Genomic DNA, 25182 nt, shown 5'->3' on the forward strand with positions numbered 1-25182 from the left:
CTCTTGAATGATCATAAAAAACGTGAAGCCATAATTCACACCCACAAGGAGCCCTTTTTTTATATGAAGTATAAATATATTGGAAATAAATCTGACCAGATTATGGACTGGAGACATTACTCGTCCGTGGCATCTTCATGCATGCGTAAAACATGGGTTTCCACTAATTTATGCATACATTTACATTTACTCTGTTTGGTTGCTTAACAATAAACACCAGACTGACATGGCTTTAAATGTGATGTTTAAAGCCCTCTTTAGGGGGCAACAGCTGATACAAGTGCCATTTGGCCCATAGCTGCTGAAGGTCAGTTCACTCACGTCCAATCATATAGCGTCACAATTTTGAAACTGACCTGTGCCAACATATCCCAGCCAATCGAGGTTCCCTTCTCTGATAATCCATTACGCGTGGCATCTCGGCCTGCTGACACAGTGTCGACCACACAGGTGCATTCAACGTAATGGTCAACAAGGCGCACTCTTGTTTGTTTACTAAAAGAGGCATTTGTCACCAATGTTTGCTGAGCTGTCTGCCGTAATTGCGCTTTTCCTTTTTCACCCCCACCTTGCGACAAACATTGACCTATTTCAAGTGTTTTACGTATTTCAACAGAAAGTATACGCACATGCTGGTATTCCCTTACGAGGACTGTGCGCACAAAAGCAAACATTTTCATAAAACGGACATGGTCCAAGTGCGCCTTTGGCGCCGCGCAAAGGGAATATGTGGCGGCGGGCGGGCAGGCGGGACGTATAGGGAGGGAGGAACACGTCAGACGCAGAGCGCACCTGCTGTAATGGCGCCGTTGTGCGCGGTACCACTTTACACTTCAGACCATAAAAAAACGTTCGTCTCCGAGGACGCGTGTCGCTCCCTGGAGACCATTTAAGTGCATTTGATTGGTGCCGAGGCCGCGGCATGGAGAGCCACGAACCGGGAAAGATTCCGTTTATAAATCCGCTCTCAATCAAACAGTGCTTCGTTTCTCCTTCAGTCCTGCAGTCAGACCTGAGACGATGGAGACGCAAAGAGGCAACGGGGCGTTTGGCGTTGCTCGCGCCAGCCAACAGTGGAGGGGGGCTGCGGGAAACACAAAGGTACGACACACGCCACACTGACCCACAATGCAGCTGTGTGCAGTGCATTAATATGCATTCTCTAACCTATGCAGGACAAGCTGGTGCCAAGGAGCAGCAGCCCGGTCGGCGGGTACGTTGAGTTCCCGTGCGTCATTGAGCAAGGTATATATGCGCATCTCTGCCGACACTGCTTCATGCAACGTGCATCTACAGCATAGCACGTGACTGAAATGTGCACATACATGGTCCGCACTTGAATCATTGAAGACGCGCTTTACTTGCTTTCCAGCTTTTTCAACAATCGCGTGGGATGATTTGGAGGACTGCGCGTCTGCGGTGAGAAGGGAGAGCGACTCCCTCGGCTCGCAGGTGAGTTAAAGAACAAAAAAAACAAAAAAAGACTATTAATTGCCTAAAGGAAACGTCTTATTCTTAATTAGACGTCGTGGGTCTGCAGCGCCAGATTTATCATTTAAATCAACGCACCTCAAGCAATTAATAACATGCCAGAGAGAGAGAGAGAGAGAGAGAGAGAGAGAGAGAGAGAGAGAGAGAGAGAGAGAGGGTTAATGTTTGACGCGATGTGCTGGAATTCTGCACGAATGAGATCGTGGTTCCCTCGTGACGCGCTGCAGGGCTGTCTGCAGCTAATGGGCAGGACCGCCCCAGTTTTGGTCCACAAGCTGCGTCTTTGGCACACACTCACGCGACGGGCACACTTAGCTGAAATGAGCACTCGGACGCTTTGTGGCTTGCAGCCGCCACACCACGCTGCGTGGTCGTGGTGGGACTACCAGGTTTGGGGCAGTTGTGACCTCCATGTCGTGCTCAGATGTAATGCGAAAATGAATGTGGATGTATTTTCATCGTCTGTTGACTCGCCTTGCAGGTGAACGACTCTGATGGAGATGACCACGACTTTGGAGATTACGCGCTGGATTTCATGGCAGGTGAGTGAAGCCAAGCGAGACTTCTGCTGTGGAGATGCAAACATTTACATCTAAGTGTTGATATACTGCTAATATTAACAATAATAATGATTGTAGAAATCCTCAAAAATAAGACATGCTGACCTTGGTTGTTTTGGTCTCCTCTGTCAGATTCTCCGGCCACCCTGGAGAGCAGTCTGTCTCCTGCTGAGCTGGTTTCATTCCAGGGATGCGTCCTACCCCTCCTCACCCCTCAGCGGTGCTTCTCTTCAGGTGCTGGTCTGGTTTGCTCTTCAGCAGGAGACCCATCTGCCCAGGACGGAGCTCCCTGGGTGGGCATCGCTCAGTTCCAGGGCAGGGCGTTGGGAGATTCCATGGACGTTAACAATCAGGTAAAATCCTCACGGAGATGTATGTGAACAATGTTCAATGTTTCTTTTCTTTTTTTGATCTGGACTTGGTGACTGTGGTGTATGTGTTCAGATGTGTTTACATGACATTGTTCATATAGGTTTGAGTTAGCGAAGGGATCCCAAAGACTCATTGTTCTGTCTTCATGCTCATATTTCATTAATAATATCATGTCCTTCAAACTCAAACATTTCTAAATGTGTCCCAGTTAATTTCCAGTTATCAGTGTTCATGTGAATGACATCAGCTGACAGGAAGTAAACACAGATCCAGGCTGTTGCCTATAGCGACACAATTATATTGAAACGGAGAGTTTCCGAACAAGGGCGACGACAGGAAAATTCAAACAGACAGAATGAGAGAACAAATTAATTATTTGAACATTAAAGCATGTAAACATGTTAAGACGCCAACAGCATTGGGGAATATGCCATCTTCAGTTTGTGTCAACCATGTCAAACGAGAAATTGTGGTTCCGATTAAACTTTAGGTGGAATTTGTGGTTTTCATGTGACCGGAAGCCCCATTTGTGTTGTGTGAGATCGTCAAAAAGCTTGAGCGACATGCGTTTGTGCGTTCGCAGCTCCACGAGACCCTCCAGCGACAGCAGGAAGAGATCGACTCCCTCCAGGAGCGGAACCTTCCCCTGAGGCAGCTGGCTAGCCGCGCAAAGCACCTGGCCTCGGTCCTCGAGGTGAGTACGAGACAAGCACAGCCGTAGGAACGCGTGTAGGCGTCGCTCCACGAATCGTGAACCACTCTTTGTCTTCAGAAGCTGATGATGGACCGAGGGCCACAGGCGAGGGAGCCGGCGACGCCCTGGGGCGACCGAGCGACATCCCTGAGTCCTTGCAAGCGGCAGCGGCTCCACGAAGGCTGCAAAACGGAGCCCTCCTCCGACTCCGTGGAGGACATGCTGAGGGACATCAGCACACGCTGCAACGCCGTCCTGCACGGCGGCGCCAATGCCGAGGAGAGACCGCCGCTGGAGCCGGAGACCATACGCATGCACGGCGCATTCTCCGGCCTGCAGATGTCCTCCGCTTGCGGAAGCTCGGACGGAGAAGGGGCCGCCGAGAGCGTCTCATCCTTCCGGACGTCCGTCCGAGAGCACTGCACCATGAGGACTCGGGTGTTTCCTCACGGACGGACCTTCACCTCCACGACTTCGCAAGGGGGGTACCGTTTCCGCTGGGTTCCCGACCACAGCTGAAACCAGGAATCGGCGGCGTTTTTTTCCGCCGAAATGCAAAAGCTTGAACCCTTCAGGGATTTGGGAGGACGCGGGGGTGGGTGGGCTCAGCGGCTGTTAATGCTTAACAAACACATCTATAGGGAGAGCTGTAAATGATTCAGTGATGTCTTCCTCAGGTAGCTCGCGAGCTGATCCGTCAGAGGTGGCGCCGGACAAAAAGGAAATGACACTGCCACTTTTCATTGTGTTTCTGTTTACAGGCCTCGAAATGCAATGATCGGCCAACAATGGAGCGCCGTTGGGTTTGTCTTCACGCCCCGGCGATAGGATTTGTCTTGGCGAAAATAAAAGTTATGTTTCATAAAGCTTGTGTTGGAGTACTTTTTGTCAGGAGGTGACGTTTGGGCAAAGGGAAAGAAACAATTCTTGTTTGCAGCAACGCAACAAATGTGACCCCGTGACCCCAACTTTAAGATGCAGGGACTTCCTCCCCTTTTGTCTGAGTGACCGCAGACTGAACAACGGGCGATGAGACATGATGCATTGCAGCAAACATCCTTGTTTAGATTCTTGGTTTTTGGAAATGTAAATTGTTTGAGTTTTTTCCCCCCAGGTTGCATGATTTAAACCATTCTAAACCCAAAACACTGAAGCCGTACGAGCAGTGAAAAAAAATCATATTTCCTAAATCTTCTTTTTTACTTGGTAGGAGAAGAAATTTAAACCGGAAGAAGAGATAAACTTATTTCAAGAAGATATGACTTTGTGACCTTTGTGTATATGTCCCGTAATCTTAAATGAGGGGCTTTAGCAGTAAAGCGGTGGGATTGTGTATATATTTCTACTAGGGCTGTCAATCGATTAAAAAAAATTAACTAATTAATCGCACATTTTGAAATTCATTAATCGCGATTAAAAGTTTGTTCTTTTTCTTTTTCAAGACGAAACTTCACACAGAGCTGTGTTTTCAAAGAGGCTCCTACCTATAAGGTGCCAGCGAGGTATTTAATATTGTGGATGATAAATTGTTTCTTCAGTGAAACATCCAGATCTTTCCGCGCCGCCTCTCCGTTCCTCTGTGTATCGGAGGGGGAGACGGGAGGAAGGAGGAGCAGGAGGAAACCCGACTGATTCATCCACGACTTTAAACTGATTTCTGCTCCTTATTTTCGCGGAGAAATAATTGTTTTAAAAATGGAAACAGTGTTAAACTGTACTGCCACGGTTTGACACTCAGAGTGTAAAAACTTCAACGAACACCGGAAGTAAACAAAGTTGCGTTAAAATATTTTAGTGCATTAACGCGGCCAAATTAATTGTATAGATTAACGCGTTAACGCTGACAGCCCTATACATATATGTCTGTCTTTATATATCCATATATCTACATCTCTTTCTATTATCTAAATGTATATATACAGTGCATCCGGGAAGTATTCACAGCGCTTCATTTTTTCCACATTTTGTTATGTTACAGCCTTATTCCAAAATGGATTAAATTCATTATTTTCCTCAACATTCTACACACAAAAACCCATAATGACAAAGTGAAAACTGTTTTTTGGAAATTTTTGCAAATCTGTTAAAAATAAAGATAACATAACATGTACATAAGTATTCACAGCCTTTGCTCAATACTTTGTTGAAGCACCTTTGGCAGCAATTACAGCCTCAAGTCTTCTTGGGTATGATTCCACAAGCGTGGCACACCTATTTCTGGGCAGTTTCTCCCATTCTTCTTTGCAGAACCTCTCAAGTTCCATCAGATTGGATGGGGAGCGTCGGTGCACAGCCATTTTCAGATCTCTCCAGAGATGTTCAATCGGGTTCAAGTCAGGGCTCTGGCTGGGCCACTCAAGGACATTCACAGAGTTGTCCCGAAGCCACTCCTTTGTTATCTTGGCTGTGTGCTTCAGGTCGTTGTCCTGTTGGAAGATGAACCGTCGCCCCAGTCTGAGGTCCAGAGCGCTTTGGAGCATGTTTTCATCGAGGATGTCTCTGTACATTGCTGCATTCATCTTTCCCTCAATCCTGACTAGTCTCCCAGTTCCTCCCGCTGAAAAACATCCCCACAGCATGATGCTGCCACCACCATGCTTCACTGTAGGGATGGTATTGGCCAGGTGATGAGCAGTGCCTGGTTTCCTCCAGACATGACGCTTGTCATTCAGGCCAAAGAGTTCAATCTTTGTTTCATCAGACCAGAGAATTTTGTTTCTCATGGTCTGAGAGTCCTTCAGGTGCTTTTTTGCAAACTCTAGGCGGGCTGTCATGTGCTTTTTACTAAAGAGTGGCTTCCGTCTGGCCACTCTACCAAACAGGCCTGATTTGTGGAGTGCTGCCGAGATGGTTGTCCTTCTGGAAGGTTCTCCTCTCTTCATAGAACAACGCTGGAGCTCTGTCAGAGTGACCATCGGGTTCCTGGTCACCTCCCTGACTAAGGCCCTTCTCCCCCGATCGCTCAGTCTGGCTGGGCGGCCAACTCTAGGAAGAGTCCTGGTGGTTCCAAACTTCTTCCATTTCCGGATGATAGAGGCCACTGTGCTCATTGGGACTTTCAATGCTGCAGAAATCTTTCTGTACCCTTCGCCAGATCTGTGCCTCGATACAATTCTGTCTCGGAGGTCGATAGATCATTCCTTGAACTTCATGGCTTGGTTTATGCTCTGATATGCACTGTCAACTGTGATACCTTATATAGACAGGTGTGTGCCTTTCTCAATCATGTCCAATCAACTGAATTTAGCACAGGTGGACTCCAATAAAACATCTCAAGGATGATCAGTGGAAACAGGATGCACCTGAGCTAAATGTTGAGTGTCATGGCAAAGGCTGTGAATACTTATGTACATGTTATGTTTTCGTTCTTTATTTTTAACAGATTTGCAAAAATTAGCAAAAAACAGTTTTCACTTTGCATCCAGTACAATAACATGAGACATAATACAAGTGATTCTGGCCCTTAAACATTAAATGATATTTTTAAGTGAAACATAACTGAAATATATGAAATCAAAAGTGTATTCATGAAAACGTATATGTTCCTCGTATAACCTGAATGTAAACAAATCAATAAAAACTTTACTTGAAGTGAGAAAGGAAACTTCACTTCACCGATGTGAAACGGCTCGTTTTTCTCCCATTTTGTTCATTCATTTTTTTCTGCATCTTCTAACGTGGAAACCCTTGTTGACGGTACGATACATAACTAAACCTTGTGCCATTATTTTATGGTCGTATTTTTGCTAATTGTGAAATGTCAAATGTTCTGAGAAAATTGTACGGTGTTGCATTTTTCATTGGTAATGACATTTTTCTGAGATGAAGATACAAGGAGTGGAAAGCCATGTGCCTTTATTCTCCTACGTAGTGGTATGTCATGTTCACTTATTAATCGTTCCATTACTGAGGTTTCTGGGCCTTAGTAAATTGATATTATTACATTAAACTGATTCTTATGAATATCAAACAAATACGCTTTATTAATAACGAATACATAAATCTGGTTATGAATTTGAAACACATTTGACATTTTATATATTTATGTTAATGCTACCTGTTTAAAGTGTATTTAAAAAAACATTTGGATCATTAGTATTATGACATAAATTAATTCTTAATTGTTTCATTTATGTTTCACTCAGAAATATCCAAGGTTATTAGTTTGTTTATGTTAAACTGTGTAAGCTGCAATTAAAATACATAAATCTGCAATTAACTATATGTTTCTATCTATCTATCCATCCATCCATCCATCTATTTATCTTTCCATTTGTCTCTATATCTATAGATGTATCTTTCTATCTATATCCATCCATCCATTTATCTTCCTATCTTTCCATCCATCTATCTATCTATCTATCTTTCTATCCATCCATCCCTCTCTCTATCTATCTATCTATCTATCTTTCTATAACTCCATCCTTCCTTCATATTATGATTTGAAGGGGCATCATAACTATATTATATGTTTTGCATGCAAAATAAATGACTCAGCGATTTCATTCATGCTCCAAACTAAATGGGGAACCAGAATGAAAAGTTATGTAGTCATTGTGAGATGTTTTTAATACGCCGGTCAACCCTGTAATGTTTCTAATATACAAATCTCTGCTTTTTCTGTTGTCGCTGACTACTTACAAGAATACCACTTGTGTGTATGGATGCCCATGCTGTGTGTTGCACCGCCCTTTCTATCTGAGTGGCAACATGTTACCGTCAACAGAAAAGTCAGTAATTATAATACAAAATAAATAATGTATTTGTGCTATTTCATTTTTTATCTCCCAAAGTATCTGAATGTATCGCAATAAAGTAAAAAAAATGCATTATTCTAGTGACCTAGAATTGCAACAAAGTATAGGCTTCCTCAATTAAAGAAGTACCTGACCCCCGCAGCCGTCAACCACCTCACTTCCTGCTGCCAACGTCCCAACGACCACGACGCTTTGTCTCACGAGCCCTCGCGGGTCCGCGGGAACCTTCACAGACAGGCGCGCGCGCCTCGCGACACTTTTACTGCAAACAAATCCGTTTGGTCGCCGAGAGCTAAGCACGTGACACATTTTGACCGGTTAAGCTGCCGCCAAACGGCGGGGGGCGGGAGGTGGGGGGGGATTACAGACACAATGAGTTTCTAAGGTGACAAAAGCCAAACCTGGAGGGAGGCTGCTAACGCCGCGGGAAAACAGTCCCAGTCCCGTGGAGTGACGCAGAAATGGAGCTGCAAAGGACTCTGGGTAAATATCACAGATACACAGAAGTTAAGATTTAATTTGTGCCCATTTTTCTCATGAAAGTGAGACTTTATATCGGGATATTGTACATTTATTTAGATACAATCACTTAAGGAATATGATATTCTTAGAAGTAATGCAAAACATGAGGCGCTTATGACGATTAAGGCAAACGGTGCACACACAAAAAAAGATGATAAATTATCAACAATAATTAAACAGCCCATACTCGTTTAAGTACCTGCTTATAACGAGACCCGCACGTGCACCTTTAATAATGGAGTAATGTGCATTATGGCCCTTTGTCGTGTAATGGAGCTCGTGAGGGGAGCGCGTGTCTGCATGCTTTGCGTGTCATTGAGAGCACGCACCTGTCGCGCAGTTCCGGGCTCGAGCTCGTGGTGTGCGAGCGCATATGGAGGTGGCAGGTGGCGAGAACGTGCGCCGCTCGCGCCATTCGGTCCACTTAGCGCCAGAGAGCATGAGTGGAGTCGCGCGCATCGCAAAACGAGGCAGAGCGCTGAAGAGCAGTCGCGAGATTTTTCGAAAAATACTTATTCTTATTAAATGTATATTTTGTTTCTCTGGTCTCGGTGTGTTTTGTGTTTATTTACCTATTGTGAGATAAATTAAATTTCACAAAGTTATATGTTATTCTTTTAATTGTTTCAGTTCAGTTGTTAATTTAAATATTTTTGCTAAAATTTAAATAAAAAATATATGCACACGGCAATATTTTGTTTGTTGTTTACATCATGTATACTTTGAAAAAGTAAACAATGTTATATACTTCTGCTGCTATGATGTTATTATTGATTGTAATTATAATTAGTGCGCGTGTTTATCATTATTACGTCTTTTTACTGTCTTTTAACAGGAACCCTAATTAATTAATTAATTTAAACTCATCATCGTTCAGACTCTAACCAGTGGCAGTTGAATAATAAACGGTGCGCAGCCCCTATACGTCTCATCCTTGTCACTGATAACGCGTTGCCGCCTCCGCCATTAAAACATTACCGCGTTGCTCTCTTTTTATTTTCTGTATCTATTTGTTTCCAATAGAAACCAGGATGCAGAGGTAATCCCAGTGAACAGGACACTACTTAAAAAATAAAACACTTTAACCTATGAGCACCAATAGCAGAGCAGATGACGGCGCTTCCCGCTCCGCGGTCCGCCGAGGGAGAGTATTTAGGAAGCAGTCGGTCCGGGAGAGAGCAGACGACAGGTGCACCGGGCACCACCGCGTCCTCAAGGGTGTGTGTGTGTGTGTGTGTGTGTGCGTGCGCGGGCTACTCAAGATATGGAAAGTGGAAATGAAATTTAAAGGTGGACCATCAAACGCCTGGGTGAGTCATTTATATATATTTTAATGTACTTTACAATATGGCTTTATTGGTGTTTTTTCATTTATGAACTGTTTCTGTTGCTACCAAGGCAACCACGTCAATGTCTAAACACACGGCTTTGTCTCTTTGGTACACATGGATAAAAACTGAGCTTATTATATATTACAAATAACACCTATTAATTACATTATTAAATATAATTTCAAATTAGAGGGCTGTGTTTAGCCGACAAGACAGTTTTATTTATGCTAATGAGCAGCACTTTGACTGAGGTGGATTTCATTTGAATTGTTTTATATAACCGTGCAAGAAAGTCTCGACATCTTCAGCTGGAAACTAAAAACACACACACTTTTCCGACTATACCTTGAATATGGTATTACTCATGATATTACTCATGGTATTACTTATGATATTACTTATGATATTACTCATGGTATTACGTATGGTATTACCCATGGTAGTACTCATGGTATTACTCATGGTATTACTTATGTTATTACTCATGGTATTAAATGGTATTACTCATGGTATTACTATTACTTATGGTATTTTGTAGTTTAGCTTTCTTGATTTTTGTTTTTCTGATTTCATGGTTGAATACACTTATTGTAAGTCAGCTAAATGACATTTAATGTAATGTATGAGGAGAATGCTGAGAGATATTCTAGGAAAGAGAAGACCGTGCCCCTTCAACGATAGGTGAGGAGGAAGAATGACCTGGTGTTCAGTGGTGAACTGTCCCTTTTAAACTCAGCTCAACAGTCAAATCCATTCGTTTGCATACAGGCCTTTGAGCGGTGGCTGGTTGGGAGGCAGTGTAATGTTAGCTGATGTTTCTTGAGCCAGCTCACTCTGCTCTGCTACCCTAACAGTTACATTTGACTCTATACGTTTATTACCCACCCACCACCCCCCCCCCCCCCGGATGGTGCATCAGGAGATACAAGCATCCAACCAGTTGCTATATCGTCGTGGGTGGCTGGTAGGCAGTGTCTTGTTAGCTGGTGGATTCTGCACACCAGCTTACCTGCTGCTGCCCTCCAACTGTCCACAAGCCAGGAGACCTCTGCGTATCTTTTGGAGAGAAAATGAGGGCAGATGCGGAAATGTCTTAAAGCGTGCATTCTCGAAACTGACCAGCAGGGGATGACTCCTCCAGAAGTCAGATTGTATGTAAGTCTCTGAGAAAATGACTACTTCTCTCTCGATTTATTCCCTCAGTAAATATTGTCAACATGATTTTATGGTCTCAATCTCTAGTTTCAAGTCTTCTTTTAGTAAAGTGGCAACGGACACATTTACGTTTTTGAAAAAAAAATCAATTAATGATGCTGACTAAGCCACTTATTTGACTGTGGTTCGTCTTATTCAAAGATTCAAACTATAAGATGATGTGAACTGTAATATCCCTGTTAGAAACTATTTGTTTTGCAAACTGTTGTTGCATCAACAGTTAATTAAGTAGCGTGACAAAAATGTCAAGCTTTGAAAAAACATACACAACAGATTCCGAGCTCATGAGTGCTAATGACTTATTCCTATTGTCAGATGGACGTTTCACAATATACTGAAATAAGCTAAAATCAATAAAAAAAATCGGAAAATCTTATGCTCCGTGGTGAGACATTTATGTTAATGTTAACAATAGAGAGAGAGAGAGAGAGAGAGTAAATGGACAGAATATCGGCCAAACTGAACATTTGTAATAAAAAAAGTAAAAATCCAACACTTCAATGGCTAAACAATCCTTCAGCTGCAGCAGTGGTCATGTAAGGATTGTCACACACACGCACGCGCACACACATGCACACGCACAAACACACACACACAGTATCTTGTTGGACCCTCATAGCTCCACACGTCTTTTCAGAATGATTTCTCGCACCAACGCCGTGGCCTCACGCCGAACGCTCTCGGCGGGCTCGTCCGTTCTCCAGAATCGGACCACTCTGCCCTCCGGATTCACCAGGAACTTCCAGAAGTTCCACTTGGGGGTCTTCTGCACCGAATCTAAAAACAAAGCAGCACATACAATACACATGTAACAACCTTTTTTCGATAGAGATAGAGGTTATGTCTCTGGAAGGGTATTTGGAAACTGTTGGGATTTAATCACCAGATGTTGGGGCCAATTTGACACGATGACAATTCAACATACCTTAGCAATTTTCTGGTTTGAACTTACATTCAACACAAAAGTGCATTCAATTAGTTTATTTTTTGTACATTTCAATAACCTCAGGAGCTCATAGATAGCTCTTCAGATGTGTTCTTAAGACACTTGTTCATGGAACCAATGTTAAAAAAACACATTAATGAAGGTAGTCCCCCCACTCCAGAGGAAGCATACATACTGTATGTATTGTGTAGGTTTTGTTTGGGAAATGTATTTCTGGAATTTTTCCATGATTTGATTCACAGATGCAAAGGCATCTATTTCATTATGAATAGTGTTGATATCAGATTTGGCATACTATAAAAACAACAACATTGAGTTGCAGCTCTGAGGGGGAAACGTGGCACTGCGGAAGGTTCCAGACTCGGCGGTCGGTCCGCGGTTCGGTTCGGTACCAACCTGTGAGGAACTTGAAGGCGGGGTCCGCCTCCGAGCCCATTATTTTGATCTTGCCGAAGAACGGGAAGGTGACGCCGTGGACGGACTTGGCGAACGCCTCGATGTCCCGGCTAGTCCCGGGCTCAGTCTCCCCGAACTGGCCGCACGGAAAGGCCAGCACGTTGAAGTGAGAGGTGCCCAGCTCCCGGTGGAGCTCCTGCAGTGACGCGTAGTTCTCCTCCGTCCGCTCGCTGTGACTCGCCACGTTGACAACCAGAGACGCCTGTGGGAGAGAGAATGGAGACAGACCCGGGGAGGGGGGGGGGCACGAGGTTAACTTTAAGTGACTTTAAGATAACTAAAAAAGTTTGCACGTAACCCCACGTACCCCCCCCCCCCCCCCCCTGAAAAAACCCGACGTGTGACGTTGTGGACTCACTTTCCCCCGGTACTTCTCCAGAGGCACCGTCCTCCCCTTCGCGTCTTTCACCTCGAAGGAGTAGAAGTCCGTTGGTTTTCTGGGCCTCAGCTGACTCTGCAGGAGGAACAGACAGCCGACGCCGACCGTCATGCTCAGCAGGACCGTCAACGTCTTCGTCTTCGGGCTGGAGGACTTACTCGGGTAGCCCCCTAAGACCTCCATCTTGGAGGAGGGGGGCGCACCGAGGACTCCTGCATAGAGTGCCCGAGTGTTACTAAAGTTAGCGAGAACGCTCCGGCCACACCGGAAGCTGGGCGCGAGATTGCCCTTCAAAATAAGAGAGGGAGTAAAAAGTGTTGCTCTCTTAAGAAGATTTTGCCTTGTACTTTCTTCTGGGTCATGTTTGTGAGTGGAGTAAGTCAGTTATATATGCAATATGTACCATGATGACGTTAAACTCTTTCTTTCCGGATTATAATATCTAAAAGTTGTTTTGGGGCAACCTCGAGCCATGTGGAAGTGTCTTAAAACGTGCATTATCTCTACTGACCAGCAGGGGGCGACTCATCCGGTTGCAATAGGAAGTCTGATTGTATTCATAAAGTCTATGAGAAAAGGACTCTACTTTTCTCTTGATTTATTGCCTCAGTAAATATTTGAAACATAAATTTTTACGTATGTATATACATATATATATATATCTATATATATATACACTACCGTTCAAAAGTTTGGGGTCACTTAGAAATGTCTTTATTTTTCAAAGAAAAGCACTGTTTTTTCAATAAAGATAACATGAATCAAAAATACACACTATACATTGTTAATGTGGTAAATGACTATTCTAGGTGGAAACGTCTGGTTTCTCATGAAATATCTCCATAGGTGTATAGAGGCCCATTTCCATCAACTATCACTCCAGTGTTAAACAGTTATGCTGGTGATATAAGCTATACAACTGGCCTTCCTTTGAGCTTGAAGTTTGAAGAACAAAATTAATACTTCAAATAGTAATCATTATTTCTAACCTTGTCAATGTCTTGACGATATCTTCTCTTCAATTTTCAATTCATTTGATAAATAAAAGTAAGTTTTCATGGAAGACACGAAATTGTCTGGATGACCCCAAATTTTTGAACGGTAGTGTATATATATATACATATGTATATATATATACATATATATATATATATTAGATGTTTCAGTTGATTGCAATCCTCACTGCTAGATATAGCGAAATAATGCACCTTTAAAAGCAGGCTTTTGGACTGGAACCTTAAAGAGGTATGAGCATTATTATTTATAAGAAATAAAGAAAAAAAGATCATTACAAGTCTTGTGCTTAACCGTCAATTTTGCTCTTTATCTCCCTTACTTTGCACTAGTAAAGGTATGCGTTTTGAAACTTGTAAAGGTATAACGTTGATGATTCATTCCTTCTTCTTTGTCTTTCTCCTCTTGCTCCTCCATCTTCTCCTCTCAGGGACCGAGCGAGGCCCAGCGCGTCTCCTACAGTCGCTTCAGGAGACGGATCATCCGGAAGCGTGGCAGCGAGGGGCCAGCTGCAAGTACACCGCTGGCCACTTGGCGGCAGCGTGAGCCGAGCTTTGAGCTGGACGCGGTGCGCCAGAGGCTGCAGCTGGATTCTCCACCGAGACACCTTGAACCAGCACCGAGAGGCCCGCGCCGAGGTATGACTAGAACCCCGTCTGTCAATGACCTCACTCACTCACACAAGCGAAAAAAACAAACACACCCACAACACGATGAAAAGTGAAAGCAGGAGGGAATTAACCCAGACCTTTTTGTGATCACTTTACATTTATTTGCTGTTTTTGATTTTAGCAGCTACATGGAAGAAAAAAACACTAATAATGTAATTACATTTTTTAAATTATTTGTGTTGTAGCTGTTTCCACAATTACAGTAGGCCTACAACGACACAGGTCATGCACTTAGCATCACATTTGTACTTTCCCCCCAGAAACATCTGAAATTCAACATTATTCCCATGAAGGAGTGTTAATATTAATCTGATTTGTTGAAGGGACCATAATGTCTAGGTTCCAGTAAAACATCAGGAGAGACGGCACTTTGCCGCTAGAAATGGGCCGGAGAGAGAGATATTGTGTCTGCATCTCAAGGCTAGTTACACGACTAACAGTATTCAACATTCACACTTACTATCAGTATTTACACATACCAAGAGGGGGCGCGCGGCCAACAGACAGCCCCCACCCGGGGGTAGGAGTGAATTCTCATAAGAGACTAGAGCCAAGAAGAGGTCAGGGGGTGGGAAATGTACCTGTGACGAGATCTGTGTATTAAAGATTGAACCTTAATTTGGGGGACGGTGTGTTTTTGGCCTCAACTTGCATGTTGAGAGAGAGCTCCCCGTGTGATTGCAATCGTTGGTGAGTGTTAGTACTTTGCTTTTGATCAGTGAATAAACGTCTCCCTAAAGGAGAGAACTATAGCAGACTGTGGATCTTATTATTGTAGAAGCTCTTCCAGGCTGCCAATTTTGGATTACGTTATAGGAGTTAGAGTTGCACCTGCATGTACGAGTTCTGAAAATGTCATATTAACTTAATCTCTCCTGATCAGAGACGGCCAACGCAGCACACTCCTTCACCGTCGGGAGACGGACCGCCACGGAAAATTCCCCAGAACAGGTTTGGTTAAGAAACTTCTACCTGTGCCACTAAAGTTATAGAATTCCACCTCACTGCCCACAAGGTTTTAGACTCCCATCTGCAGGCTATCTTTTATTGATCACAAGATCCTATCAATGACAACGTGAGAGAGTGACCTCTCAACAGCGCTTAAAGTGTCGTCGGCTGAGTCGGGGTCGGGAGTTGACACCTAACAGCGCCAACAGTGCAAACTACGGCAACAGTGCTGACAGAGCTAACAGTGTTTACCTGCTTCGCATCCGCTGTAACCGCCGAGTGACATCATAACTCGCTAAGGCGCAGATTCCCTAACGTCACCCCAGTTTGGGCTGGCAACCGTTAGGAACAGAAAATCCTGTTGAAAAGCTAAAATATTTCTTTCTTCTTTTTTTTGCAGGGATGGGTGTGGAGAGCTGCAGTTCCGGAACATGGAGGTCCACAACCGGACGGTACAGCACATTTTCTTTTCTCTTTTTTTCTTCAAAATAGAAAGGGTGAATGACACGCAGAGCGATACCGCACTCCGTCACACACATTTGAAGCGAGAAGGACCGGGGGTTAAACGTCTTCAAGCAGCAGATGCTGCTCGAGGAGCGTGGGCGGCCTACGTTCATGGGGTCTCAGTGGTTTTACGAAGGTGTTTTTGTTGCTAATCCAAAAGATGCAATGCTGTTGGATGTGAAACGTGGTGCATGTGTTTCACGTCACTTCTTCTCCCCCGTTGCAGGTTCGGATGAGATAAGAACTGCTCGGCAGCCGTTTGCTCTCTTGGACAAAACCTCCGTGAGTCAGCGGGGAGAGTCCGTGATGAAGTTGGCGGCGCCGTCGCTCCTCAACGACTACTGTACGAAAAGATAGACATTGTTTTTAAACAAAAAGGCATTATTTTTTGGGGTCAACAAGTCCCTCCCATGAAAAGAGACCAACAGTTAGGCCGTCTCAACCAGCCGACCTGTGACACTCAACGTTAATCTGTAAAAACATGCAGTTTAATTCGTATAAAATGCTCCATCTTTTCTTAAAACATCTGGACACCCTATTCTTTTTTAGCAAATGTTATATAAATTGGAGGAAATAGCGTATTTTCTGGGGGAGGTTTTTAACTAAACCTGTAGCCCGTATCTCTCCTTTTCATGTTTTCCATCTTCTCCAACATTTTCAGACACGAATCTCCTCGACTGCAGTTGCCACGGCGTGATTGCATTGGCACTGGGCTCTTCTGTCCACCTTTGGGACTCAGAAACCCGCAGCCCGGCGGGATCTTTGGACACGAGTCCGCAACCGGGACGGCCGCGCCATCGGACGCCGGCCGTGTCCTGCCTGAGCTGGAGCACGGACGGCAGCGCTCTCTGCGTCGGGACCCGGGGAGGAGAGATACAGGTGAGCGCTCTCCGGAGCCAATCAGGGTGGAAACCGATTCATGCAAACTGTGGAGGGGGAGGGGAAGGGGGTGGTTACCATCAGCAGGATGACTCTCTCTCTCTCGTTATGACTTTAGTAGCTGTGGGATGTTGAACACAAGCGGAACATGAGCTGCCTGCCTTCACACCTGTCAGTGGTCAGAGGGCTTTCCTGGAAACAGCAGTTACTCAGCAGGTGTGTGTGAATGAAAGTTACAAAGAACTCCAGCATCATTCTTACCTCAACAAACTTCATAAGCGCAGGAATGAGATCTACATCCAAATGGAAACGCAGCTTTTATATAAAAAAAAGAGAAGAAAATTGGCTTTGCACTCGGTTATGATATGAAGCTTGAAAGTATTCATGCAGGCGGGAAATGACAGTTCCCACACTCCCACAGCGGCTCTGCACTCGGACACATCCATCACCTTGACCCTCGGGCTCCTGCGCCCCTGGTGGGTGCCGTTGTCCAGGAGGACGGGGTCTGCGGCCTCCAGTGGTCGCCAAAAGGCGACTGGCTGGCCAGCGGCTCCCCAGAGGGCCTGCTCCGTATTTGGGGCGGTGGCATCGCCGGGGTCACAAGGTCACATCAGCCAATCGTCACGATGAGACAGCCCAGCGCTGTTAAGGTGAGTGTGTGATCGAGTGAGTGTCTGTATGTGTGTGTGTGTGTGTGTGTGTGTGTGTGTGTGTGTGTGTGTGTGTGTGTGTGTTTTTGGACTCATTGCACTTTTTGTGTTCAGGCAATGGGTTGGTGTCCATGGCAGAGAAACATAATCGCCACTGGAGGCGGATGGAACGATGGAGAGCTGAGAGTCTGGGACACAGATTTGGGGACTTGTGTGACTTCTGCCAAAACCAATTCTCAGGTGATTGAAGAAACTGTTCACCCCCAAAATAAAAAAAATATATTATTCCTCCTTACCTGTAAAGTTTTCTATTGATCCAGATGGTTTTGGTGTCTAGACTGACTAGACTGTCGCTCATTTATGTTTATTTTTAGACTGTCCCAAAGTGTATCGGAGGTATTTCTTTTATTTATTACTGCGCGTCAATATTGGACTGACCGTTCTACACGACTTGCAGATCTGTTCTCTGCGCTGGGCCGAGAAAAAGAAGTGTCTGGTCTCAGGTCACGGCCTCCCTCATCACCAGGTCAGCTGCTGGTCCTGGGACTTCCCGTCCCTCAGCCCCGTCCGCCAGCTGTCAGGTCAGAGGGCCTGAAGCCAGATGCGTGCACAGCGACACCCCTCAACACATTCACAACAGCCTAAACGCATTAACATTGAGTATTATTCACGCGTGGCAGCGACAGTTGACGACACCTTCAGCGGTGTCATAGCTCACTGAGATATTTGGTCGAGCTGTTTTGACTCATTCGTGTCCCGGGGCTTCTTAAGAATGTGAAACTGTAACTTGAACACATCAAAAGTCATCACATGTCACCATTTCCTGAGGTAGCGGGGGGCTTACATATGAAAAGACATCCTCTAAAATCACGATGAAGATCATTTGAACTATCTATGGCGTTCCTTACTTGTAATTGTGGTGTTCATAGATACAAGGAATTTCAAAAATAGTTTTTCAGAAAATAGGTATTGAAGGTCAAAGTTCTAATCGTGTCTGATCTTTATGTTTCAGGTCATTCTCATCGAGTCCTGCACTTGGCCGTAAACCCCGACGGCACTCAGATTTTCTCTGCCGGAGCGGACCAGCGGTTTCACATCTGGGATGCGTAATTATTACGCAACATCGCTGAACATGGAAGGTGAATGTGGGTGACATGTGAGAGGCTCACCCTTCTTGGTCACGTCATTGTGTTCCTGTCCGCTGCTCTGAGCTCACCACCACGAGAAGCTAACAAACCAGTCGAACCTATTGTCATGCCAAGATGCTTCATTTCAGGGTCAAATGTCACATTACAAAGTTGCTCAAATATGCACAATACATTCCTTTTTATTTCATTTTTAGCTGTTGTTTTTTGGGGTTAGTGAAATATGCCTAACAGCCCCATAATGTGAGAAGAGTACAGGAAATACTTCAAATGGACTTTCAGGATAGTAATAATGATAATAATTATAATAGTGATTTAATTTCGATAGCAAGAAGAAGAAGAGGCTTTCTTGTGCACAGAGACAGCATAAAAGCGACACACCTTTAAAATCAACAGCCTTTAGGCAGCTACATACAAAACCATCAGAAAACGATGTAAACAACAGACAAGAAGGCGTAATCCACCACAAATGTTTTTTTAAGGTTTTCAGAGCCGAGACATCTCTTGAATTCAAGGGTGGCGACTCAACGTGGCGGCGGCTGGCGGTGACAACGGTGATAGCGGTGATCGCTACGCTAACAGCGCAAAACTGTGTGAAAAAAAGTGCCGACGTTGCTCAGAGCCGGCGGGAGCGTGCAGAGGTGCTGTGCAGAGGTGCTGTGCTTCTGCAACCCGACCGATGGCGTTGTCGGCCGGGACCGTGGAGAGCCAGCCGTACACTCACGTGCACTAAAGGCACGCACGGCGGGCCCCGGTTGTGTCAGCAAAGCTCGGATAACAACACACACACAGAAGGAGAGACATTACCCAACTTTATCTTGACAGATCAACTCATTGTTTACCGCAATATGGATACTCTAAATCCTGGATATTGCACCTTTAACCTAATTTAAGCAGCCTTTATGGACAGTATATACTCACCAATCCACCCCTTTGTGGCCTGTATGATGATGTAAAGGAAAGCCAGACGTTGTTGCCTGGTCTCAGGGGAAGTTTGAATGCAATCTGTCATTCTGATGGAAGCATTTTGCTCTTTGAAATCAAATAATGTGCACACGGGACTGATAACCATTTATATATTTACTTGTGTAGCTTGTAAAAAATGTGTTAATGTTTGATTTCATGTATTCTATCCGTTATTTTCTTGCCCCTGACCTCCTGTGATATGTAACCCAATAAACCTTGTGGGGGCTTGATTCTCTCTGCTTATCAGATGTATGTGTTGATGTGTTTTTGTTTATCATATATCCCTTCCTACAGTGAGAGTACATGTCAATAGATGCCAAGTGTGAACGGACCATACCTCAGAGATGTCGAGCAAAAGTAACTGTGGTGAAGACTTCCTTTCAATAAAACAAAAGAACAAATCTCCCATCAACTTCTTTCGGTTAAAATGTGCAGATACAGACGTGTTGAAGACGTCCGGACTTCAAAGACAACACTGACGTTCAGCATAGACACACACACACACACACACACACATGATTAGACACTGTTGTGTTTCAAAAATCTTCGAGTGCAGAACCGAGGAAGAATGTCTGGACAGTGGCAAATTATAATAAAAAGTGTTTAGTGTTTAATTGAAAATATTACCAATGGTCAATAACGGTTGCGATACAGAGTATAACTCAGCTGAGGGAGCATGAATCACTGCGTCCACAGACCGCCAAGCTGTCTAACAGTAAGTCACGCTCACTAAATCTAATCGTCAGCTGAGGGCTTCTCAAGGATCACGGCCGACATGCAGCTGACCTGCATGCAGTGAATCTCTGCTGTCATCCAAAAGGTCAAAAAGCCTGTCTCTCTGGTCAACATCTGTTTTATTCCTTCTGGGCGTCCCGGCTCCAGGGGAGATATTCACTTCTCATTGGTTAACCTCTCTAGGTAAAACATTAGTCCTAATTCTATTATTTAAATATTTCCCCCTTTTCCCCCTCCTTTCTTAATGCAGACAGGCCTTGGTGCCGCCTGCATGAAGTCTCTCCCTGAGAGGTGAGAGTGAGGGACAGAAAGGCGACGCATAAACAATAATAAGATACATTCTGTTATTGTCCACCACAGTGACCTTTGGGATAAATATTTTTTGGGACAGCCCAATTATGAGGGAATGAGTGGTATAATTCGTGAAAACGTCCCGACAGGCGTTAATATAGCCACTCCCATTCGTGATAGTATTTGTCATAACAGTGCATGGTATTTGGCATTATTTTTATTTTGCAATTTTATGTTGTTTCTAGTCTTTTTTATTTGTTAGTATTTCAAATATTGGGCCTAGAATTACATGCGGACTATATCTAGACAAATAATCATTATTAAGGGCAAAAATTCCCATTTTTTAAATATTAAAAACATTTACAGTATTCTGATTCAAAATGATATAATTCTGAAAATTGAGCTATAGGTCTAAATCACATGATGATTCAGACAATAACTTGTTTTACTTAAAGAAAACATTTGTGACCACAAATCTCTCATGTGCCTCGTTAGCTAATTAACTAACTTATTTAGGAAATCCAAACCGTATTTTAACCAAGCCCTACAGGTTGTTGAATTGCACAATAAGTGCAATGAGATTAGAAGGTAAGCGTTCCAAACAGCAAGCAGACATGCTCCGTCGGCATAGTTACTGTGTCTGATGACATACATGGAACCACATTAAATCGAGCATCAAGTTCCTCTGAGTTAAATCTTTTTTTCTTCACCATTCACCTCCACGAGCCTCTGTGTCACATCGTCCGGCATGTTCCACTTTCTCATGATTTCCTTTACAGTCGTGACATGATGTTATTAACTCATAAGTGTAGCGGGGGGGTTTGTCGGTAGGCCACCCAACTGTCTGCACCCTGATGATGGGAACTGCTGCATGCACCGGCCCACAGACCGTCGGTAACAGTGATGCTGATTGAATTACTGGGAAATGACAAACATTTTTTTTAAAGAACTGTGACCACAAGGCCTCTCAATGAAGATGGGTCGTGTCCGATCCTCGCGTGATGCAAGCGCCCCATTCTGCTGACTCGTGCATTTCCATGGTCAGACCACATCCTCCCAGCTTGACTTATAAAGTGTGTGCCTCAAGGTTAGTTTTAAAGCCTTCAAGTGTCACATTAAAGACAGAGAAGAAGAAGAAGAAGAAGAAGAAGAATGTTCCACCCGAGGGATTTCACTGTTTTCATCTCCTGCGTGGTCCTCCTCATCGTCGTCCAGTCCAGTGAGTGACATGTTCTTCATATCGTAGTCATTTACTCTGCGATGTTCTCCTCATTCATGTAAACAGGCACAATGCAAAGTCATGCTACTTTCAATATTACAGTGCAGCTGTTCTGCAGTAAGTTATCTACTGAGCTGATAGCGCGTTCGGTTTCAGGTCACGGTTCAGAGATTATTGGCGGGAAAGAAGTGAAGGCCCACTCGCTGCCTTTCATGGCTCTGATGGAGAACCCGAAAAAGAAGGAGATTTGTGGGGGGACACTGATCCACCCATCATGGGTCCTGACTGCTGCCCACTGTACCGGGTAAGAACACCATGTTTAGTTAACATTATGAATGTTTTTTATGTTCTGGCTATTTTCAACTCTTGCAATAGTTTGAGTTTTAGTATTGTATTCAGAGAGAAACACGTGGGAACCACCTGGATGAACAGACTCTCACGGGCGAGAGACAAAGACATGCGCTGCACAAATGTCATTCACACGACCTGAGACAGGATATGCTCTCGGGCGTTTATAATTTTTTAAAATTTATATCTGCACCTTGAGTAAAACTTTTAAAAAATTATTTCATGAGAAAACACGAGGACACAAAGAAAGAGAAAAAGCAGTTAATGATCCGCATGGTGTTATTTCAGTCAGGTTTGGGTCCTACTGTAGTTTATTCAATTCAATTCAGTTTATTTGTATATCCCATTTTCACAAATTAGAAATTTGCCTCAGAGTGCTTTACAATCTGTACATTTAGACACCCCTGTCCCAAAACCTCACATCGGATCAGGAAAAACTGCAAACAACCCTTCATGGGGGAAAAAAAGGGAAGAAACCTTCAAGAGAGCAACAAAGGAGGATCCCTCTCCAGGATGGACAAATGAATAGATGTCATGTGTACAGAAGGACAGATTAGAGTTAAAACACATTCAATGAATATGACAGAATGTATGAATAGTTGGTAGTAGGCATATTCCAGACCCCCTTGATGATCCATCAGGCAGATGGAGGTAGAGAGGAGGAGTGGGCGGAGTCTCAGCAGGTCCATGGCATCGTTGCTATGTTTGACGAAACAAGAACATAAATATATATGATACTCCTTTTGAATTAGTTGACTTCTGGTTGGTTGCCCAAAAGAGGACGATATTGAAGAGAATTTATACACACACATAAATATATATAAATACACACATACATATATATATATTTAGACATGCATTTATATATTTATATACACACATATTTCTACATACATTTTCATATAATTTTTTTACACACACATATATACGTATACATACACACACACATATTTATACATACATTTGTATATATATACACACACAGATGCACTTATATAATGATGCAACTGTGATATTCGTGGAATTCTTGCTGCCGACTACGCCACTGGCCTGTTGAGACTCCGCCCACTGTTGAGACTCCGCCCACTCCTCCTCTCTACCTCCATCTGCCAGATGGATCGTGGAGGTCTCCATCGTGGAATATGCCTACTATGAACTATTCATACACTCTGTCACATTCATTGAATGTATTTTAACTCTAAATCTGTCCTTCTGTACACATTACATCTATTGCACCTGTCCATCCTGGAGAGGGATCCTCCTCTGTTGCTCTCCTGAAGGTTTCTTCCCTTTTTTCCCCTGAAGGGTTATTTGGGAGTTTTTCCTGATCCGATGTGAGGTTTTGGGGCAGGGATGTCTATGTGTACAGATTGTAAAGCACTCCGAGACTAATTTGTAATTTGTGAAATTGGGCTATACAAATAAACTGAATTGAATTGAATTGAATAACATCATATTTGTATAATTAATGTATTCCCATGTTAAAGTTGCTAATAAAACCCGGTGCCCTGCTCTTGCAGCGTTAAGAAGGTGTTTCTTGGGGTGCACTCCATCGCAGAAAAGGAGTCCAGCCAGGTCCGCGTTGTTAAGAAGGAAGTCTGTCACCCTTGCTATGATTCAACTGATAAGGTCAACGACCTTCTGCTAGTGAAGGTAAGGAAACAGTAACAGGAGTGAATGACAGGTAGATGAAGCAACAAGGGAACAATCTGCTTCGGGAAGCGGTTCAATAGGACTGGGAAACGTATGTGGGGAAATTAGATTGAACTCAATATTTGCTTTTGATGCTTTTTTAGGCCAAACTGCAAATCGATATACATTAAGAGAAACTTGCATTTTCTTCAGCCAATTCTATCTATATCTATATATCTATATATATAGATATATATAATTAAGCGTTAAAAATTGAACAGCAGATGTGTTTAAAAAGATATTGTACCTCCCCCTACGCTCTAATTGTATGCATTTTTCTATGTAATTTGTTTTGCTTTGTTAGTGCTGCAACACTTCATGAGGGAGACAGCATGTGAACAGGGGATGGGGCAAAGTGAGAAAGCCTGAGGGGCATCTGGTGGATGGACGGGGAAGTCCAGAGAGTTCCAAAGGAAGTGACATCCTAAAGTCCTTTTTTCCCCTCCTCTTTCTTTATCCAACTTTCAGCTCAACAAACCGGCGAAGCGAACCACGACGGTGAAATGGCTCCCGTTGGGCAACAACGCCAAAGACCCGGTGGCTGGCGCCACCTGTCTGGTGGCCGGATGGGGGGTAACGGACATCGTTGCCAAGAAGATTTCGGACGTCCTGAAGTCGGTCAACGTGACCGTGATCGACCGAGTGAAGTGCAACAGCCCAAAGTATTACGGCCTACGTCCCGTCATCACCAGAGGAATGATATGTGCCGGTTCCAACGGCCAGAACAAGGCCGACACCTGTCAGGTGAGTGTGTCTCCAACATTCTTTGTTTGCATGTGTGTGAATCAAAAACGTGACACGTCGCATATGTATTCTCTCGCCAGGGGGATTCAGGAGGCCCACTGTTGTGCGATGGAGCGCTAGTCGGCGTCACGTCTTTTGGAAAGGGGTGTGGCCTGATTGATAAGCCCGGAGTGTACGCTTTCCTGTCAGAGAAACAACTCGTCTGGATCAAAAAGATCACGAACAAGTCTGAAATATAACCTGTAGAGAGCAAAGAGACATCTCTTCGAAGATGAAAGTGAAATGTTTTTTTCAAATTTCCTGCATCAGAAGCGTGAATTGACTCATAGGCTTTTGGGCTAAACACTTGTGGAAATATTTTGTTATTAAGGTTAATTCACGGTCAGGTGAGTTATTATTACCTCATTATTAATCCGTATTCTTAGCATACGGCTTGAAAAAACAAAAAAACAATGACCTGTTCCAAAGACACCACTTTATATATCATTATTGTGTCACCCTGAAAACACTTATTTTGCCGCCTTCAGTGCTTCACATGATTTGTGTTTTCAGGCCATATAAAACATGACAATTTTTTTTAAAGAGAATAATAAAAAACAAACATCTTGCAGCCTGTGTGCTTACTCAGACCAGACCACAAGAGAAACACTATC

At 43.9% G+C, this 25182-nt stretch overlaps 4 protein-coding genes across 4 annotated transcripts; 3 read left to right on the plus strand and 1 right to left on the minus strand.

The window, feature by feature from the left end:
* Window positions 1–928: 928 nt before the first annotated feature.
* mcidas (multiciliate differentiation and DNA synthesis associated cell cycle protein) lies at window positions 929–4029 on the plus strand. Its single transcript, XM_056419670.1, has 6 exons — window positions 929–1245; window positions 1373–1452; window positions 1973–2033; window positions 2184–2404; window positions 3007–3117; window positions 3196–4029. Exons 1-6 carry the CDS (start codon window positions 1170–1172, stop codon window positions 3634–3636), a joined length of 990 nt encoding a protein of 329 aa, XP_056275645.1. The 5' UTR covers window positions 929–1169; the 3' UTR covers window positions 3637–4029.
* Window positions 4030–8398: 4369 nt separating this feature from the next.
* Window positions 8399–19752, plus strand: LOC130197245 (cell division cycle protein 20 homolog B-like). The gene is made up of 11 exons (XM_056419819.1): window positions 8399–10401; window positions 14166–14375; window positions 15292–15359; window positions 15757–15808; window positions 16087–16203; window positions 16522–16739; window positions 16861–16955; window positions 17161–17389; window positions 17504–17629; window positions 17847–17970; window positions 18402–19752. Exons 1-11 carry the CDS (start codon window positions 10350–10352, stop codon window positions 18497–18499), a joined length of 1389 nt encoding a protein of 462 aa, XP_056275794.1. The 5' UTR covers window positions 8399–10349; the 3' UTR covers window positions 18500–19752.
* On the minus strand, window positions 11418–12980 carry gpx8 (glutathione peroxidase 8 (putative)). The gene is made up of 3 exons (XM_056419818.1): window positions 12703–12980; window positions 12285–12546; window positions 11418–11719 (listed from the first exon to the last, which is right to left on the minus strand). The coding sequence occupies exons 1-3, from the start codon at window positions 12904–12906 to the stop codon at window positions 11556–11558; spliced, it is 630 nt and encodes a 209-aa protein (XP_056275793.1). The 5' UTR covers window positions 12907–12980; the 3' UTR covers window positions 11418–11555.
* Window positions 19753–21678: 1926 nt separating the features above from the next.
* On the plus strand, window positions 21679–24768 carry LOC130197243 (granzyme A-like). Its single transcript, XM_056419817.1, has 5 exons — window positions 21679–21745; window positions 21902–22049; window positions 23614–23746; window positions 24254–24529; window positions 24610–24768. The coding sequence occupies exons 1-5, from the start codon at window positions 21679–21681 to the stop codon at window positions 24766–24768; spliced, it is 783 nt and encodes a 260-aa protein (XP_056275792.1).
* Window positions 24769–25182: the final 414 nt, after the last annotated feature.

Source organism: Pseudoliparis swirei, chromosome 7 (genome assembly GCF_029220125.1).
Source record: "Pseudoliparis swirei isolate HS2019 ecotype Mariana Trench chromosome 7, NWPU_hadal_v1, whole genome shotgun sequence".
NCBI lineage: Eukaryota > Metazoa > Chordata > Actinopteri > Perciformes > Liparidae > Pseudoliparis > Pseudoliparis swirei.

Coding starts and splice junctions, on each gene's coding strand:
- LOC130197243 (XM_056419817.1), top strand. CDS start 21,679: ATGTTCCACCCGAGGGATTTCACTGTTTTCATCTCCTGCGTGGTCCTC. Junction 21,746..21,901: donor CCTCATCGTCGTCCAGTCCA/GTGAGTGACATG, acceptor GTTCGGTTTCAG/GTCACGGTTCAGAGATTATT. Junction 22,050..23,613: donor ACTGCTGCCCACTGTACCGG/GTAAGAACACCA, acceptor CTGCTCTTGCAG/CGTTAAGAAGGTGTTTCTTG.
- mcidas (XM_056419670.1), top strand. CDS start 1,170: ATGCAGGACAAGCTGGTGCCAAGGAGCAGCAGCCCGGTCGGCGGGTAC. Junction 1,246..1,372: donor CCCGTGCGTCATTGAGCAAG/GTATATATGCGC, acceptor CTTGCTTTCCAG/CTTTTTCAACAATCGCGTGG. Junction 1,453..1,972: donor GCGACTCCCTCGGCTCGCAG/GTGAGTTAAAGA, acceptor CTCGCCTTGCAG/GTGAACGACTCTGATGGAGA.
- gpx8 (XM_056419818.1), bottom strand. CDS start 12,906: ATGGAGGTCTTAGGGGGCTACCCGAGTAAGTCCTCCAGCCCGAAGACG. Junction 12,547..12,702: donor TGGAGAAGTACCGGGGGAAA/GTGAGTCCACAA, acceptor TCTCTCCCACAG/GCGTCTCTGGTTGTCAACGT. Junction 11,720..12,284: donor CGCCTTCAAGTTCCTCACAG/GTTGGTACCGAA, acceptor CTTTGTTTTTAG/ATTCGGTGCAGAAGACCCCC.
- LOC130197245 (XM_056419819.1), top strand. CDS start 10,350: ATGAGGAGAATGCTGAGAGATATTCTAGGAAAGAGAAGACCGTGCCCC. Junction 14,376..15,291: donor ACCGAGAGGCCCGCGCCGAG/GTATGACTAGAA, acceptor TCTCCTGATCAG/AGACGGCCAACGCAGCACAC. Junction 15,360..15,756: donor CGGAAAATTCCCCAGAACAG/GTTTGGTTAAGA, acceptor TTTTTTTTGCAG/GGATGGGTGTGGAGAGCTGC.